This window comes from Haliotis rufescens, unplaced genomic scaffold, assembly GCF_023055435.1.
Source record: "Haliotis rufescens isolate VD_foot unplaced genomic scaffold, xgHalRufe1.0.p SCAF_2, whole genome shotgun sequence".
In the NCBI taxonomy this organism is placed as follows: Eukaryota; Metazoa; Mollusca; class Gastropoda; order Lepetellida; family Haliotidae; genus Haliotis; species Haliotis rufescens.
This window is the reverse complement of record NW_025963890.1, coordinates 19,587,250-19,603,813: the sequence shown is the minus strand read 5'-3', so window position 1 is coordinate 19,603,813 and position 16,564 is coordinate 19,587,250. Positions and strand designations below refer to the sequence as shown.

Below are 16,564 nucleotides of genomic sequence, written 5' to 3'. Positions count from 1 at the left end.
ACGTTTAGACGTTCACCACCTTGGCTCAAACCCACGAGCACGGGTATGGTTCTGACAAACCTTGAAACATAATCGTGGTGAACCAGGATTCGAACTAACAATAAAAGGTTTCTGGCGTGCCCAAGCGGCGCAACTCTGGACCTCCTCAGCACAAATCCCCAACACCCCTTACTCGCCTCCTTTACATGGATGACCTTGAACTTATTGCCAATGGAGACTCCTATCTAAAATAAAGATACTCCTTGTTGAGCCCTTCTCTCATGATATTGGCTTGTCCTTTGGACTCGACAAATGCAACATTCTTCATCTAAAACGAGGTAAGGTAGAAGAGGGTGTATCAGTCAGTTTACTTGGGGGAGGAGTTATTAACCGTCTCTTGGAAGGTCAGGCCAATAGGGATGCAGGTTATAGACAAACTACAGACTGCCTATATCAAAGACAAACTTCGGGTAGAATACAAATGTAGACTTAAAAAAAAAATCTGGAGTTCAGAGCTGAATACTCGCAATAAAGTCAAATCCACAAATACTTATGCTGTATCTGCCCTTTCGTATTCTTTTCGTGTTGTTGGAGGAAACAAGAAATTCAGAATGATAGTATTGCATTGTGCACTTTTGCACACATTATTTGTTTGATGATCCACTTGTAAAGCATGTGATGCCTCATGATGAAAACAAGACCTGCTACAGGTTTCTTAAACGAGCCGAGGATGTAGGACATAATCTCAATGTCAATGTTAATTTTGGTGATGGTTCTGCACTGCTGGACGAGTGTCAACCAAGCGAAGTGCCATTTCAAATCAGCCCAGTTTTAGGAAGACTATTCGAACGAGCACTGCATCGAGTTTATGTACAGTGTTTTGAGATGAACGGCAACCCTGGAGAGTCCTTCGCTTGGGTGAAGTCGGCTAGCCTGAACGATGAAACAGAAGGCTTTCTGTATTCTGCCAGTCACATCCCACTCGAAACCGCCAATGTGTGATTTTGCATCAAGATGTCAAGATGAAATGTAGATTATTCAATGAATTTAATGAGACTGTCCAACACATTGTCAGCGGATGTCCAGCTTTTGCACAAACACAGTATCTTAAGCGACATGATAGAGTGGCTCGATCTTGTTTTCTTCGCCATGCTTGTGGGTTTGACACAGAGGTCCATCCATGGTACGACCAAAAACATGTAGGGCGTCATGGAAAATGACAAATACAAAATTCTTTGGAATAGGTCCGTATACAGCCTCAGACGTATCCAGCCCAACAAACCTGATTTTGTCCTTTTTGATAAATCCATACAGCCCTTCTGACAATCTGGGTAATGCAGATGGCTGCAGTGTTGGGGAGTCTTCACATTCTCCGAAAAGTGCTTCCTGGGAGTAGTCCCATTCCCTGTCTGGGCCGCGTGTAGAGGGGGCAAGGGCCCTGAGCTGATGATGAACCAGCCGACTGAGAGGATCCTGCATTTTTTATTTTAATCTGTAACTACTACTACTACTACTACTACTACTACTACTACTACTACTACTACTTCTACTACTGCTGTAGAGGGCGTCATGGAAAATGATAAATACAAAATCCTTTGGAATAGGCCCATTTACAGCCTCAGACGTATCCAGGCCATCAAACCTGATCTTGTCCTTTTTGATAAATCCAATGAAATCATTATATCATTGAATTTTCTGTCCCCTTTGACACTAATGTGATTGATTGGGGAAAAACATGGCAAATAGGCGGACCTCGCTTTCGAAATGTCACGCTTGCATCCCAAGTACCAAGTTATCCGACTCCCCATTGTTCTCGGTGCCTTAGGTTTGGTATCTCCCAATCTGTTGACTGACATTGGGAGAGTACCCGGGTTTCCTACCAGGAATACAACCCTTCTGACAATCTGGGTAATGCAGAAGGCTGCAGTGTTGGGGAGTCTTCACATTCTGGACTGCGTGTAGAGGGGGCAAGGGCCCTGAGCTGATGATGAGCCTAACCAGACCAGCTTGACTGTGCCAGGATCCCCCAAACCCTCTTTGCTGCATTTTTCTATTTTAATCTGAAACTACTACTACTACTACTACTACTACTACTACTACTACTACTACTACTACTACTAATCCATTTACAAAGCGAGAGGTGATGATCAGGATACAACAAAACAACGAAGATAATGATTTTAAAACAATTTGTATTTCATGAGATCTCGATGCATTTTATGGTACAACTCAAACGTTGTCTTGTTCATTAAATAACAAACTTCACATACAACACAATGATATTAACTGTGACAGATGGGCATGACAACTGGTGACACGAATATCAATAAAGTGACAACTGTACCACTCAACAATCAATTCCTTGTATGTATAGCATTATCTTTGTTTGTATCAGATGAGTTGATCATTAAATGCATTGTTTCCTGTGGGTCAAGGACTGACACTTAATTGTTCGTGTTCGACTTATACGGGATTCAACACATCCGACTCAATCTTATTGTCGTCTGGCCTAGCCATCAGGCAACAGAAAGCAAACCCACCAGGTCGTGCATTTTATGTAAATAGCATTAATATTGTTAGAAATATAAACTGGAGCATGTCTCTTGAAAATATATACTGATTTCGAGACATTCGATAATTCGACACAACCCAGTTAAACTGGTTATGCATACAGTAAGAGTTTTCTGGGACCGAACAATGAATTTGTTACAAGGGATTCGAAACATTTGAGTTCGAGATAACGGGATTCGACTGTACCTGTGGTTTTACAAATCTATCGAATGTGACAATACAAACTTTAGCCTGGTAAAAAAAATGGAGAGATCGTTTTTCATCTCACTTTGGTAGTATCTAACGGATAACCTTTAAAAAAATATAACGTAATACACTTCGAAGTATTCAAACGCACTTTTACCACGAGTAGTACGTGTCACACTTCACAATATCAAACGAAGTACAACAAGAAGTAACTGGTATAATACTTTGAAGTATCAGAAAATGACCCACAAGAAGTAATACGCATCCTATTTCAAAGTTGAAAGGCAACAAAATAATGACCACTACGGATGTAACGAAGATAAAGGTGTGTTGTAGTTAACCTTAGCGATCACAATAATAACATGCACTAAATATTTCGAACTGATTTAGAGGTCTGTTGTAGATGACATTTTCGCAGGATTCATTTTATGATAGGTACTGCTCAGCTGTTCAATATTCGTTTACCCAAAGCATGAAACAACTAATTGAAGATCGATGCGTATTGTTGACTAATGTGTATCAATCACATTCCTTTCAATTCCCTTCACTTTATTTGATTGGACATGCATTTTGTATTTTTTACATGCAGTGTATATTGATTTGTGTGGAGAAAGTATGTTGTAGTTCCCCTTAGCGATCACATTAGTAACACACACTAAATATATCGAACTGATATAGAGGTCTGTTGTGGATGCCAAGTATTGGTGAGCTGTGCTTTGAATGGACCTAGAAAAGGGAGTCTTTGATATGCATGGATGACCAGTTGAGCAAATATTGGTAGTAACCCACTTCCTCCTCACTTGTAGAAAGTTGCTTTAATTTTAGCATTTACTATCACTATAAAACATGTGATTGACGAAATTCGTTACAAAAATTGAAAATATAACTTATTTTCATGTTATCTTCCGACATGTAATCATTATGTGATCAGAAAACCTTTCCCAGTGGTTCAAAGCATAGCCTCTGATTTTTTACAAAAGGATCGAAGTAGCATTTCTGAAAACTTAGTCCTCCGAAATACCCTTCTGGGCAAAATATATACAGCCACGAAGGCACGTTTTCTTGTGTTTAAAGTCGTTACAGCTTAATACCAAACTGTCGAACAGACGTGTGAGCACAAATAAAAAGAAATAATTTTTTAGAAACATATTTATTTCCTTCTGACTCATACATTTTCGTACTACACATAATATTACTACACAACGACTATCGCGAAAGATTTACTTGTCTCATGTAAGAAATGAAAGACAATATAGTGATACCCATTAATGATGGAATAAATAATATTATGTAGCTGTTGAGCTATGCTCAAACCGCAATCTACTCTATGACAATTGTTATCATACGACCAGACAAACTCTCCAACGAGGATCTGACCTCAGCTGGAGTACGATTTATATAACCAGTCAATAAACCACATCGTCTAGAAAGGTCATTAATTTCAATATTTATCTTAATATGAAACGTCCAGAAATATATCTGTACAAAAGTGCATAATACTTATATGTTGATGCCAATGTCATAAACCTTTATGGCATGCATAATCCGAATTTGTCTGACTTTAAACGTTTGTATTCTGCTCATAGGATAAAATAAAAACTATAGATTTTATTTGCAGACGTCTTCTCGTCTGGCGAATATGCTTTAAAGGTCTGAGTTCACAAGGAGGATACTAAGAATATACGAAAAGCCACACTACCCCTCTTGCAAATTATAAGTTTGCCCACAAACTGAGATATCGTTATCACAAAAGACTGAATGTGGTTAATCGTATTGAACACTTTAACTTTTTTTTAAAGTATTATGCAATACTTTCGCTCTTCGAGGCCTCATTGTCAACACTATACACCGGGTGTCATGAGCTCGGTAGAGTATGCATGTACAACCACAATTTACTTCATTGCACAGTACCAGTGTATATAAATAATGGTTAATACACCTATTCACTTGTTAACATACCACATCAGGGATGTAAGGAGTGAAAATATTCAGAGAAAATATATACAAATTTCATACCCTCTGAACATTTGAAACAAACAACCCGATTATTTATATATAACATGGTTAGTATTTTACTTTATCGAAGATATGTATCTGGGTGCAAATGTTAGCATGGTTTGACACCGCTTTCTTTTTCATTTGTCATACTTTACAACCCGATGCCAATGTTAACATCAAAGCATTTAGACCATTTTTAGAATAGTAATATTTTTCGTGTAACTCACATTTCGAAAAATTAGGCACGTGTACTGCAATTTTGTGTATCAGAATCTTACACAAATGGACGAACGTTTGTCTGATACTGGAGAAATGAATAAAAGTATATTTATTGATCACATCTTATAGACTTTATATTTTAAATACACACTATTTGTGCCTACGTTAAAAATGCAAGTGTTTATAGCAGCAGAAACATTTGGTCAAATAGAATGGACAGAACTACTTGCATTTTCGGAAACTACATTTTCAAAAGTATTTTATTACAAGCTTTGCTTGAAATTAGGACTTCCTGAACAGTTTCAAAACGATGATATATTTCACTAAAACGTTAAATGTATGTACCTATATACCTTATTCACATAAACAATAGTCTTTCTTCAATCAGTATAACAACCTCAGATAAATGTTCACTCTGGTTTCAGAAGGATATCTATACTTGATGTTCAAAACCGGTACCAAGCTACCATTATAAATGTCGACTTATGATTTCGTTGTTCGTGGATTCATATACATGTGTGTATGATACATGGTCATTATGAGGAGAATGTTACATGGACATAATGAGGAGTATGATACATGGACATTGTGAGGAGTATGATACATGGACATTGTGAGGAGTATGTTACACGGACATTATGAGGAGTATGTTACATGGACATTATGAGGAGTATGATACATGGACATTGTGAGGAGTATGATACATGGACATTGTGAGGAGTATGTTACATGGACATTGTGAGGAGTATGATACATGGACATTGTGAGGAGTATGTTACATGGACATTATGAGGAGTATGTTACATGGACATTGTGAGGAGTATGTTACATGGACATTGTGAGGAGTATGATACATGGGTATGATGAGGAGTATGATACATGGACATTGTGAGGAGTATGTTACATGGACATTATGAGGAGTTTGATTCATGGGCATGATGGGGAGTTTGAGACATGGGCTTCATGGGCGGATACAGCTCTTGAAAAGGGGGTGCACACTTAAGATCTATTGTCTTTGGTGGTAATTTATACATGGGCTGGGTCAGGCGTTTGATTCATGGGCATGATGAGGAGTTTGAGACATGGACATTATGGGGAGTTTGATACATGGACATTATTGGGAGTTTGATACATAGGCTTGATGAGGAGTTTGATAGATGGGCTTGATGAGGAGTTTGATACATGGGCATCATGAGGAGTTTGATACATGGGCTTGATGAGGAGTTTGATACATGAGCTTGATGAGGAGTTTGATACATGGGCTTGACGAGGAGTTTGATTCATGGGCATGATGAGGAGTTTATACATGGGCATTATGAGGAGTTTGATACATGGGCATGATGAGGAGTTTGATACATGGGCATTATGAGGAGTTTGATACATGGGCTTGATAAGGAGTTTGATACATGGGCATGATGAGGAGTTTGATACATGGGCATTATGAGGAGTTTGATACATGGGCTTGATAAGGAGTTTGATACATTGAGTGAGTGAGTGAGTGAGTATGGTTTAACGCCGCTTTTAGCAATATTCCAGCAATATCACGGCGGGGGGACACCAGAAATGGGCTTCACACATTGTACCCATGTCGGGAATCGAACCCGGGTCTTCGGCGTGACGAGCGAACGCTTTAACCACTAGGCTACCCGACCGCCCCGTTTGATACATTGGCTTGATGAGGAGTTTGATACATGGGCTTGATAAGGAGTTTGATACATGGGCTTGATAAGGAGTTTGATACATGGGCATGATGAGGAGTTTGATACATGGGCATGATGGGGAGTTTGATACATGGGCATGATGGGGAGTTTGATACATGGGCATGATGGGGAGTTTATACATGGGCATTATGAGGAGTTTGATACATGGGCATGAAGAGGAGTTTGATACATGGGCTTGATAAGGAGTTTGATACATGGGCTTGATAAGGAGTTTGATACATGGGCTTGATAAGGAGTTTGATACATGGGCATGATGAGGAGTTTGATACATGGGCATGATGGGGAGTTTGATACATGGGCATGATGGGGAGTTTGATACATGGGCTTGACGAGGAGTTTGATACATGGGCTTGATAAGGAGTTTGATACATGGGCTTGATAAGGAGTTTGATACATGGGCATGATGAGGAGTTTGATACATGGGCATGATGGGGAGTTTGATACATGGGCATGATGGGGAGTTTGATACATGGGCTTGACGAGGAGTTTGAAACATGAGCTTGATGAGAAGTTTGATACATGGGCTTGACGAGGAGTGTGATAAATAAATATCACAAGGAGTATTATTGTGCATGGACAAGATGAGGAGTATGATACATGGATATGAAAACAAGTATGGTACAATGAATAGTATGATGAACAAGGTGAGGTGCAAGGGATGTAGCATGTATAAGAACGACCAGGATAAGAATCAACATGTACTCCCTTGACAAAGAAGAATATAAATAGCTCTCTATATATAATTGTAAAGGCAGGAATATATGTATACGTTTCAATTTCATTTGAATGCATTCGAAAACATATCACAAAACATTAGGGCAACTAAAATGTACAAAATGGTTCAATTTGCAAACACAAGTATTTGATTCCCCAGTCAAAGACAATATAACCATTACACCCTTTTCGGATAAATATTATAGACAAGATAATCATTCAGAGGGAAACTCGAAATGAGAGGAATGTCGATGTTAGTGGGAATGCTAGCAATGGAAAGCCAATTCACTAACGGGTTATTAATTTTCTTAATAAAAACTGTGTTTTCTGGGGTCGGTCAACCGTGTGTTAATGGAATGAGTATTGACTACCGGGACAATAAATGCACTTGCCACTTAAACGCCCGTTTCAATTATCAAGAGGAACGTCTCATGCATGGTGAAGTTATCATGCATACACAGCCAAAATACATTCCGTACCCATTTGAAACAAGGTACAGACTAATTACATGTTGAACAGTTCCGAAAACGTGATAGATAAGATTCCTATGTACACACGAAAAACACCCTTTTCTTTATTTAAATATATCCCGAACGTCCATAAATCTCTGGAACTATAGAACTATTTAGAAAAATGTATCAGCTACCTTCAATACCTGCTAATCAATTGGTGCTATAACATCTTGTTTTAACAGTTGTAACATGTAATGTAAAGAAGCAGATGGTGCGAATGAAAGAGTTGTCAAATACTATTGTCATGGAGCTATATAGTCAAGTGATTGGATAATCTACACGTATATCGATTTCATATCATGTGACGCAAAGGAAACACGGGGTGTTCTTAATTTTTCATGCTGACTTAACGTCATTAAAGTTGATTTTTTGGATAAAATGAAATATTTTTCAACTGAAAATCAAAAATAAAATAAGTTCAACTCAGCGGTATAATCATTTTTGCCCCTATTGAAAAAAATGGCAATTTTATATGGAACTATACAGTCACCGGTGCTAAACAGTTTTCCATGTGCATATTTACATATCCCTGGAAAGATCCATTCCCTTTCATGTCATCCATTCCCTTCCACGTCATAGATACACACATTCGAAAATGAACTTTGAAAGACAAAATACAATATTTCATAGTATTCCGATAGTATGGTAATAAACATGTGTACATTACATCTTGGGACATTGGATAACATGTCCTCTTGTCGCTCACACCATTCATTATATAAAAGATCAATATTGAAAATAAATTATTCAAAATATCGATCACTCATCACAGTATCATCATGCAGTGAATATATTATATGCATGTCTTTTGAGCAATTCATGTTGTAGCAAGATGTTGCATGTTGAAATATAAACTAAATTACTACATTGTTGACCAATCTTCCTTTGAAAGAAGAATTCTTCGTAATGCATTTACTGATATGAAGATTCGAATTAATTATTGTGATATAGACAACTTGCAAAATATTTGTTTTTAGGTATTTCATCTTACCCACTGATATAATTGAATGACTTTTTTATATCGTAAATTCGTAGCTATTTAATATTTAAAAAAATAATTTATTGATGAACATCTTGATATAAAGAGATATAAATACAATAGGTGTACGAATCTCATATGAATACAAGATTGTAAATGGCAACTAAACAACAAATATCAATGTTATGATAATGGTTCTACTTGAAATTAAAACCATACGTGTCCTCTTTATGTACATTTTCAACTATATATTTGTTTAAAGTCGTAAAGCGTTTTAAAAAGTTCTTTAATATTTCTCAGCTTTCTAACTAGACAAACACTCGTTGTGTTGTCTCTTTGAAACACCCACGGAGAGACAGAGTATAGTTTCATCAATAAAGATGTTAGAGAACATGCACTTACATGATGTTTACGTAGGTTTAAAATTATATTGAAATGGAAGAGAGCGGCCACGTGGTGATGTTAAAAACAATAACAAAATAGAAATGGTTTAATCTGTTATGAAAATGACCATTAGGGAACAACCATTTGAAATTGGTGCGAGTGGGAGGATGAGGAATGGGAGTGACATTGATAGAGAGAGGCATCTCATGTTTTCTTTTACTGCTTCAAGAACATACAAACAAATTGTTTTGAAACTAACAGACAAACTTTTTTTCAGACAACACACTTTGTTCCAACACATCCAGTGAACAATATTTATACAAATTATTTTTTTTCGATATAACTCGAAACAAACTCACTATTCACCCATCTTCCAAATCCACCCCTCCCATCCACCCCAAATGATCGGTGTCTTAACATTTACAAATGGATAGGGATCTAGCATTTTCCCACACCTACACTGCATTGTGAATGTAGGTAAGTCGCAGGGGCGGACCGAGATCATTATGCAGATTTCACAGAGTAAGTTATAGGACATCTTGCCATCAACGATGGACACCATATGCCTTATAGGCCACATAAATGAACACGGGAAGTAAATCCATGCTGTTATTGGAATGCACAGTTACGGATCATGTATGCAGAGTCACCAAAGACCGATCGGCCATACGAGAGGCACACACCAGGATCTCAGAAGGACTGTCCACTGAGGAGTCATCATCCAGATCCGCATCACAGTCATTATGATGTTCAGGGACGGGGGAAATGTAATGGATGTCTACAGTATTCTTCGTTGAACATATTTCACTGATGTCACTGTCCGATATTCCAGAATCCCCGGGTGTTTCTCTGTGAGGGGTAATCACAAAACGGATTTGACTCTCTCGGCTATTGTCCGATCCGGAACCGGAAGCGGAACCAGAGGACGAGCTGCCAAGGAGATGCTCTAGCTGCTTCTTACGCTCTCGCGTGAACTTATTGCGGTTGATCTCACTCTGATGTCTGTGGATGCTTTCCTCTATTGTTTCTCGCTGCTCGTCAATCTTCTCGGGCATCATGTATGCTGAAGTGGAAATTAACACAGAATTTTATCCATAATCGAGTGAAATGGGTTTGACTGAAAGTATTCAGCTATAGGCGGCAGCAAAATGTAGGAGACAGTTCTTCATTAATGGTGAAACCTACGAGTTCGGGTATGTTAGTATGTTTTTTGACAATGCATGGATCAGAACCAAGGGTGACCCTTACATTCGAATCCACGAATAGCGGATTCTGCCTCGGCCAAGTTGAACAACTCTACACAGCGAATGGATCAGTATTTCCTTTTCGGAGAAGAACTTGAAAGCTAGGCAAAGATTTTTTTATCCAAACTTAGTACATGCATTAGCCAGGGGCTGAAGTGGTGTCTTTTGCTATTGTAGGGGGCGGGGGATTTGTCATCTCCTGATGACTCTTGTACATGTATTTTTTTGAGGTAGTTGTAAATAGCCTCAAGCAATCTCCCTTAGATCAGTGTCCCTGGGCATTCCAGGGCATGATAGCCATGTAAGGATGCCCAAACACAAATATCTAATTAAGCTTTAAACAGCGCAATTTTCCAACATTTCAGGGGATATGTCGCTGAATTTATATCTTTATAATTTCCATTCCTTCATTTCTACGTTATCGCTGTATTGAAATACATGGTTGGTCTTACCTTTGAAAGACCTCGAAGAAAATTTCTGAAATTTGAAATTGAAAACACTTAACATTATTTCATGGTAACACTTTTCACAAGAACAAGAACAATAACAACAATGATACGAAACATTGTTTTCACAATATACAATTACGTGTATTATAATGTTAAATTTGGCTGCATGTGTACATTGCTATTGACATGTACCCAACATGTATCACTATTTCAACAATGGTTATGCAACACATGCAACAGTTTATTCGTATAAAGGTAATAACATACTTATGCATCAGAATGGTTTGATGTTTGTTTGTGTGTTGTTTACTGTCGCACTGAGCAATGTTCCAGCTGCCTGTAAATAATCGAGTCTAGACCAGACAATCCAGTGATCGATATTATGAGCAACAAGGTACGATGACATGCAATTAACCAATTCACCGAGGCTGACCTCCCGATCCATTAGTCGCCTCTACCGACAAACACGGGGCTACATACATGTAAAAATATTTGAAGTGAATGGCAACTAGAGAACTACAAGCTGTCTTACCCGTGTCATTTCTGACTTCTCCCCAGATCTGTTCAACATGAACACAAGGGACAAGCGAATCTAAAACATAGAAAGGATCGTGATGAATATTACGCACACACATTCGTCTTTTTAACAGTTATCAAGAAACATGTATCATATACTGAACAACAAAGGTTTCTGTGACATTGAATAAGATTTAATGCAAAAGTTTATGTTTTTTACCAAATCTGAAACAATTTCGGTTTGCAACAGAAAAAAGACTCCTGTAAGTGTTCAAATGGTTTAAGTTGCCATAATGACTTCAGAAAATGCGTGATTTCATAAAAAAACATGAACGTGCCAAATGTCAATTTACAAATCAATAGCGTGTGTGTCCACCTCTAGTTGCGATGCAAGCAATACATCTTCGTCTCATGGAATGGACCAGGCGTCGCACAAAGTCCTGTGGGATATCTGTCCGTATCTGCTGGAGCACGTTTCGAAGTTCCTGGAGTGTCTGTGGAACACGTGGTTGACGTCGAAGGCGCCGATCCATCTCATCCCACATGTGCTCGATTAGTGAGAGATCAGGGAAGCGAGCCGGCCAGGGGATGACATTCACATTGTTTTGTTGAAGAGAATCCTGAACAATTCGAGCAATATGAGGCCGGGCGTTGTCATGTTGAAAGGTAATGCCTGGGCTATGACGACGCAAAAACCGGTAGAACAACAGGGCCGATGATCTCGTCGCGGTAGCGCTGTCCATTGAGATTTACCTCTACCACTATCAAACGGGTCCTCTGTCTTGCTGTAATCCCACCCCACACCATAACGCTGCCGCCCCCGAACCGATCTTCTTCCATGACACAATGATTGACGTAACATTCACCTCCACGTCGGTACACTCGAATCCGTCCATCGCTGTGGCTGAGGTGAAAACGAGACTCGTCAGTGAAAAGAACTTGTCCGAACTGCATTGCTGTCCAGCGTAGACGCTGTCTGCACCACTGTAGACGTGCTTGACGGTGGTTTCCTGTCAAAATGGGACGTCTGGCGGGTCTTCTGGCAACAATCCCTGCACATCTGAGGCGGCGACGCACGGTTTGTGAAGATATTCGTCGAAGGCCAGGGATGCTTCTTGCAGTCACTGTTGCTGTCTGGAATCGATTTCGTAGGTGTGTTGTTCGAATCCAGTTGTCTTGTCGATTATTGGTTACGCGTGGCCTGCCAGGGTGGTCTCTGACTGCATTCGTCTGTGCCAACGTTGCCATAAACACAAAATGGTGTTTCTGTGGACGTTAAATTGTCTTGCAACATCACGTTGACTCGATCCTGCTCCAAGCATACCAATGGCTCGCAGACGCTGATTTTCGGACAGGCGTGGCATTTCGTAATTTTGAATAATTGCGTAATTTTGTTGTTTTTCTGAGTGGTTGTTGTCAGCACGAGGCTAAACAATGCATATGGAATCCCGGTAAAACGCATGTTTTTATACCCATAAATATGTGAAATGCATGGGGCTTGCATAAAAGTCAACTTTTGCATGGATTGCATGCTTTTCTGTAGCAGTTGGGTTTTTGTGACTTGATTCCAATATACAATACTGTTATACAATATTGAAAACCAAATTTTACTTGTTTGAAAAATACCCTAAGATATTGGTGTCACAGGAACTTTTGTTGTTGAGTATATATCTTATGGTAAAGGGGTCACTGGTGACCAAATCGGCTAAGCGCAGCAATTCACATTGCAGAGTTGCTTCACTTAGCCGCGTCAGGATCCGCTGATCTTTGGCTCGAATCTAAGATTCGCCCCGAATATGATCGTTGGTTTGCAAGCACCAACGCCATGTATGTGGGTTTAAGAAAGTCGTTAAATCTACGATCTGCGTGGCTTAGGACTTTCCTCCCACATTAGGGCGTTGTGTTTCAGACATATTCTTCGTATCTGCGTTAAACCACCTCACTCATACAACAACATACCTGACGCTTCATTAGGACAAGAAAGCAAAACACTGTCGTCCCCTGAAAACGAAAAAATGTACCATCTTAACATATGTAAGGAAGTACATAGTGAAAGCTCTACTCGATATGAATAAATATACATAACTTTACGCAGTGGTAAACGAGATAACATTCGAATGGTCGAGTAACTTTAAAATACCATGAACAATATCATATACCCATCCCTTTCCTACATGCGCCAGACACAAGGTCGAGAGATGTACACGAAGGCACAGTTCGTTAAGTCCCATACACCCCGCTAAACAGACATAATACGAATTTATCATTCAGTTCAAAAGTCTCAAGAGTTCTTTTGCTGAAATACGTGTGTGTGACGATTACACATCTCTTGTGACCTCCACTGGACTTCCAGCATGGTAACTCAAATGTGCGAACAGGAACAATTCTGACATGACTAGCTAGTGACATCACATCAAACATTATGATGTCATATAAACGATATTCGTACAGGCTGGTGGCCGACTTACAGGTGTTTTTTAAACAAGGGGCGACTGGTCAGTCAGATAGCAAGATTCTTTAAACTGTAATGATAAATATATGATGACGAATCACTTACTAAAGTTATCTCAACAAGAAGGAAAATGTACAGAAAGGAAGTGTGCGTATTGTGCTCTATGAAGGTCCCGGACACACAGGACATCGTCAGCAGGACCTGCAGGACTCCACACTTCCCTGCAGTGAGCCTGCGGAGGGATAATAATACAACTTGAACACTTACAACAACACTGACACTTAATATAATAGCGATTACCGAGACTCTAGGTTATTGCACCCCACTGCTGGTATTAGCTGCCATGCACAATACTTTGTCGAGTAAGAGTTTGTTCATTTAATGTTGCTTTCTATGAAAGCAAGAGCCGAATATTGTGTCAGAATATTTTGCCCAGAAGGTCTTTTTTTATGTAACACCTCAGGATAATTTATATTTTTCTGAATGTTGTGGAATGAACTATTTAAAAAAACAACACCCCAGACACACACATGTTCCCAGCCCCTCACAACCCACCCCACTAAGAAGATCAAATAGTCAGTACCATTAGCATTGCATGGCCAATATATAACTCAACGTCATCAAGCCATATTACGAATTTGTAAGCCACGATACTCGCAACTTTAATAACACTGTAGTAGATATATATGCATTGGTTTTATCATGGACGCATACGTACATATGTTTCCTTCTATCTTTATATCTCCATTCCTCTTTCCATCCCCGCACAGTGATGACACTGACTGTACAGAGAGTTAACTGGGCCTAAAGAAAGAAGCATAAGTAAAACTGTACACAGATTAAACTGAGCTTGATTCATCGCATGAGTAAAACCGTGCGTCATGTAGACTAGGCCTACAGACAGAAGATATAGCATGTGTAGAACTGTACAGAGATTAAACTGAGCTTGATTCATCGCACGAGTAAAACCGTGCGTCATGTTGACTAGGCCTACAAACAGAAGATATAGCATGTGTAGTCATGTTGACTAGGCCTACAGACAGAAGATATAGCATGTGTAGTCATGTTGACTAGGCCTACAGACAGAAGGTATAGCATGTGTAGTCATGTTGACTTAGCCTACAGACAGAAGATATAGCATGTGTAGTCATGTTGACTAGGCCTACAGACAGAAGATATAGCATGTGTAGTCATGTTGACTTAGCCTACAGACAGAAGAAATAGCATGTGTAGTCATGTTGACTAGGCCTACAGACAGAATATATAGCATGTGTAGTCATGTTGACTTAGTCTACAGACAGAAGATATAGCATGTGTAGTCATGTTGACTAGGCCTACAGATAGAAGATATAGCATGTGTAGAACTGTACATAGGTTAAACTGAGCTTGATTCATCGCATGAGTAAAACCGTGCGTCATGTAGACTAGGCCTACAGACAGAAGATATAGCATGTGTAGAACTGTACATAGATTAAACTGAGCTTGATTCATCGCACAAGTAAACTTGACCTAGGGGAAGAATATAAAGCATTTGTACCACTTAAACATGGTAACAAATGGTAACCAAAACATGCCGTTGAAATATTTTATAAGGGTATATTATTATGACAATATCCTTTGTTACGATTCATCTGTAGTGTTGTCAAAAGACAGGAAATTGTCCCACAAAACGATGTTAGTGCCCGTTACTGGAACGTGATGAAATACTTTCTATCAGATATGCCTAAACGTGTTTGACTAGCTTGTCTACATTAGCAATCTTAAAATGGAAATAATTTAAATTAATATTGAGTAATATATATGGACCTTTGCAACGACGTTGCCAAAGCTTTATATTAGTTTATAAGAAAGTATGTGGAATTGTATTAAATACATAACGTCAGCGTCAGAAAATAACCAGTCTCGATTATCCGCCGATACAGAATCCATTGGGATTGACACCAACCCAACTGAACCGAATATTCCAGTATCGATGATGTTTATTCTGGACTATTTTTTTATATTGAATTTGTCGCTTAGGTTCACGTTTTTCACTTTTGTCTTTTCTTGTGACGAGATACGTGCATGAATGCCACTAAGGTAATGGCGTATGAAATTCAGTTTCGTGTAGGATTCTAGAACAGATTCGGAAAGTACAGTGTTGCAAGCATCTGACTCACCACGACTAGAACTATAACAGGCACAAGGAAGGAGTAGAAATGCCAGTGAGAGTCCGACAACCAGCACCTGGAATAAAGGTAATCATAAAAGTCATATGACAAACATAATCCTTTCAGTTTAGCATCACGTTCACCCCACAAATATAAACCCTTTAGGTCAGCATCACGTTCACCCCACAAACATAAACCCTTCAGGTCATCATCACGTTCACCCCACAAACATAAACCCTTCAGGTCATCATCACGTTCACCCCACAAACATAAACCCTTCAGGTCATCGCCACGTTCACCCCACAAACATAAAAACTTCAGGTCATCATCACGTTCACCCCACAAACATAAACCCTTTAGGAAATCGCCACGTTCACCCCACAAACATTAAACCCTTCAGGTTATCATCACGTTCACGTCCAAACATTAAACCCTTCAGGTTATCATCACGTTCATGTCACAACCATTAAACTTTCAGGCTATCATCACG

The 16,564-nt window shown here is 39.2% G+C and overlaps 1 protein-coding gene across 7 annotated transcripts in view; it reads right to left on the bottom strand.

The window, feature by feature from the left end:
• Positions 1 to 2,154: 2,154 nt before the first annotated feature.
• The window catches only part of LOC124138812, a 119,778-nt gene continuing 105,368 nt past the window's right edge, over positions 2,155 to 16,564 (bottom strand). For all 7 annotated transcript variants that reach the window (XM_048399733.1, XM_046505689.2, XM_048399735.1 and 4 more), the window contains 7 exons: positions 16,084 to 16,150; positions 14,643 to 14,728; positions 14,030 to 14,156; positions 13,432 to 13,473; positions 11,489 to 11,548; positions 10,960 to 10,984; positions 2,155 to 10,326 (listed from right to left, as the gene is read on the bottom strand). In XM_048399733.1, the coding sequence (XP_048255690.1) occupies positions 9,896 to 10,326; positions 10,960 to 10,984; positions 11,489 to 11,548; positions 13,432 to 13,473; positions 14,030 to 14,156; positions 14,643 to 14,728; positions 16,084 to 16,150 (838 nt within the window). In that variant the 3' untranslated portion in view covers positions 2,155 to 9,895. The remainder of the gene's footprint in view (positions 10,327 to 10,959; positions 10,985 to 11,488; positions 11,549 to 13,431; positions 13,474 to 14,029; positions 14,157 to 14,642; positions 14,729 to 16,083; positions 16,151 to 16,564) is intronic.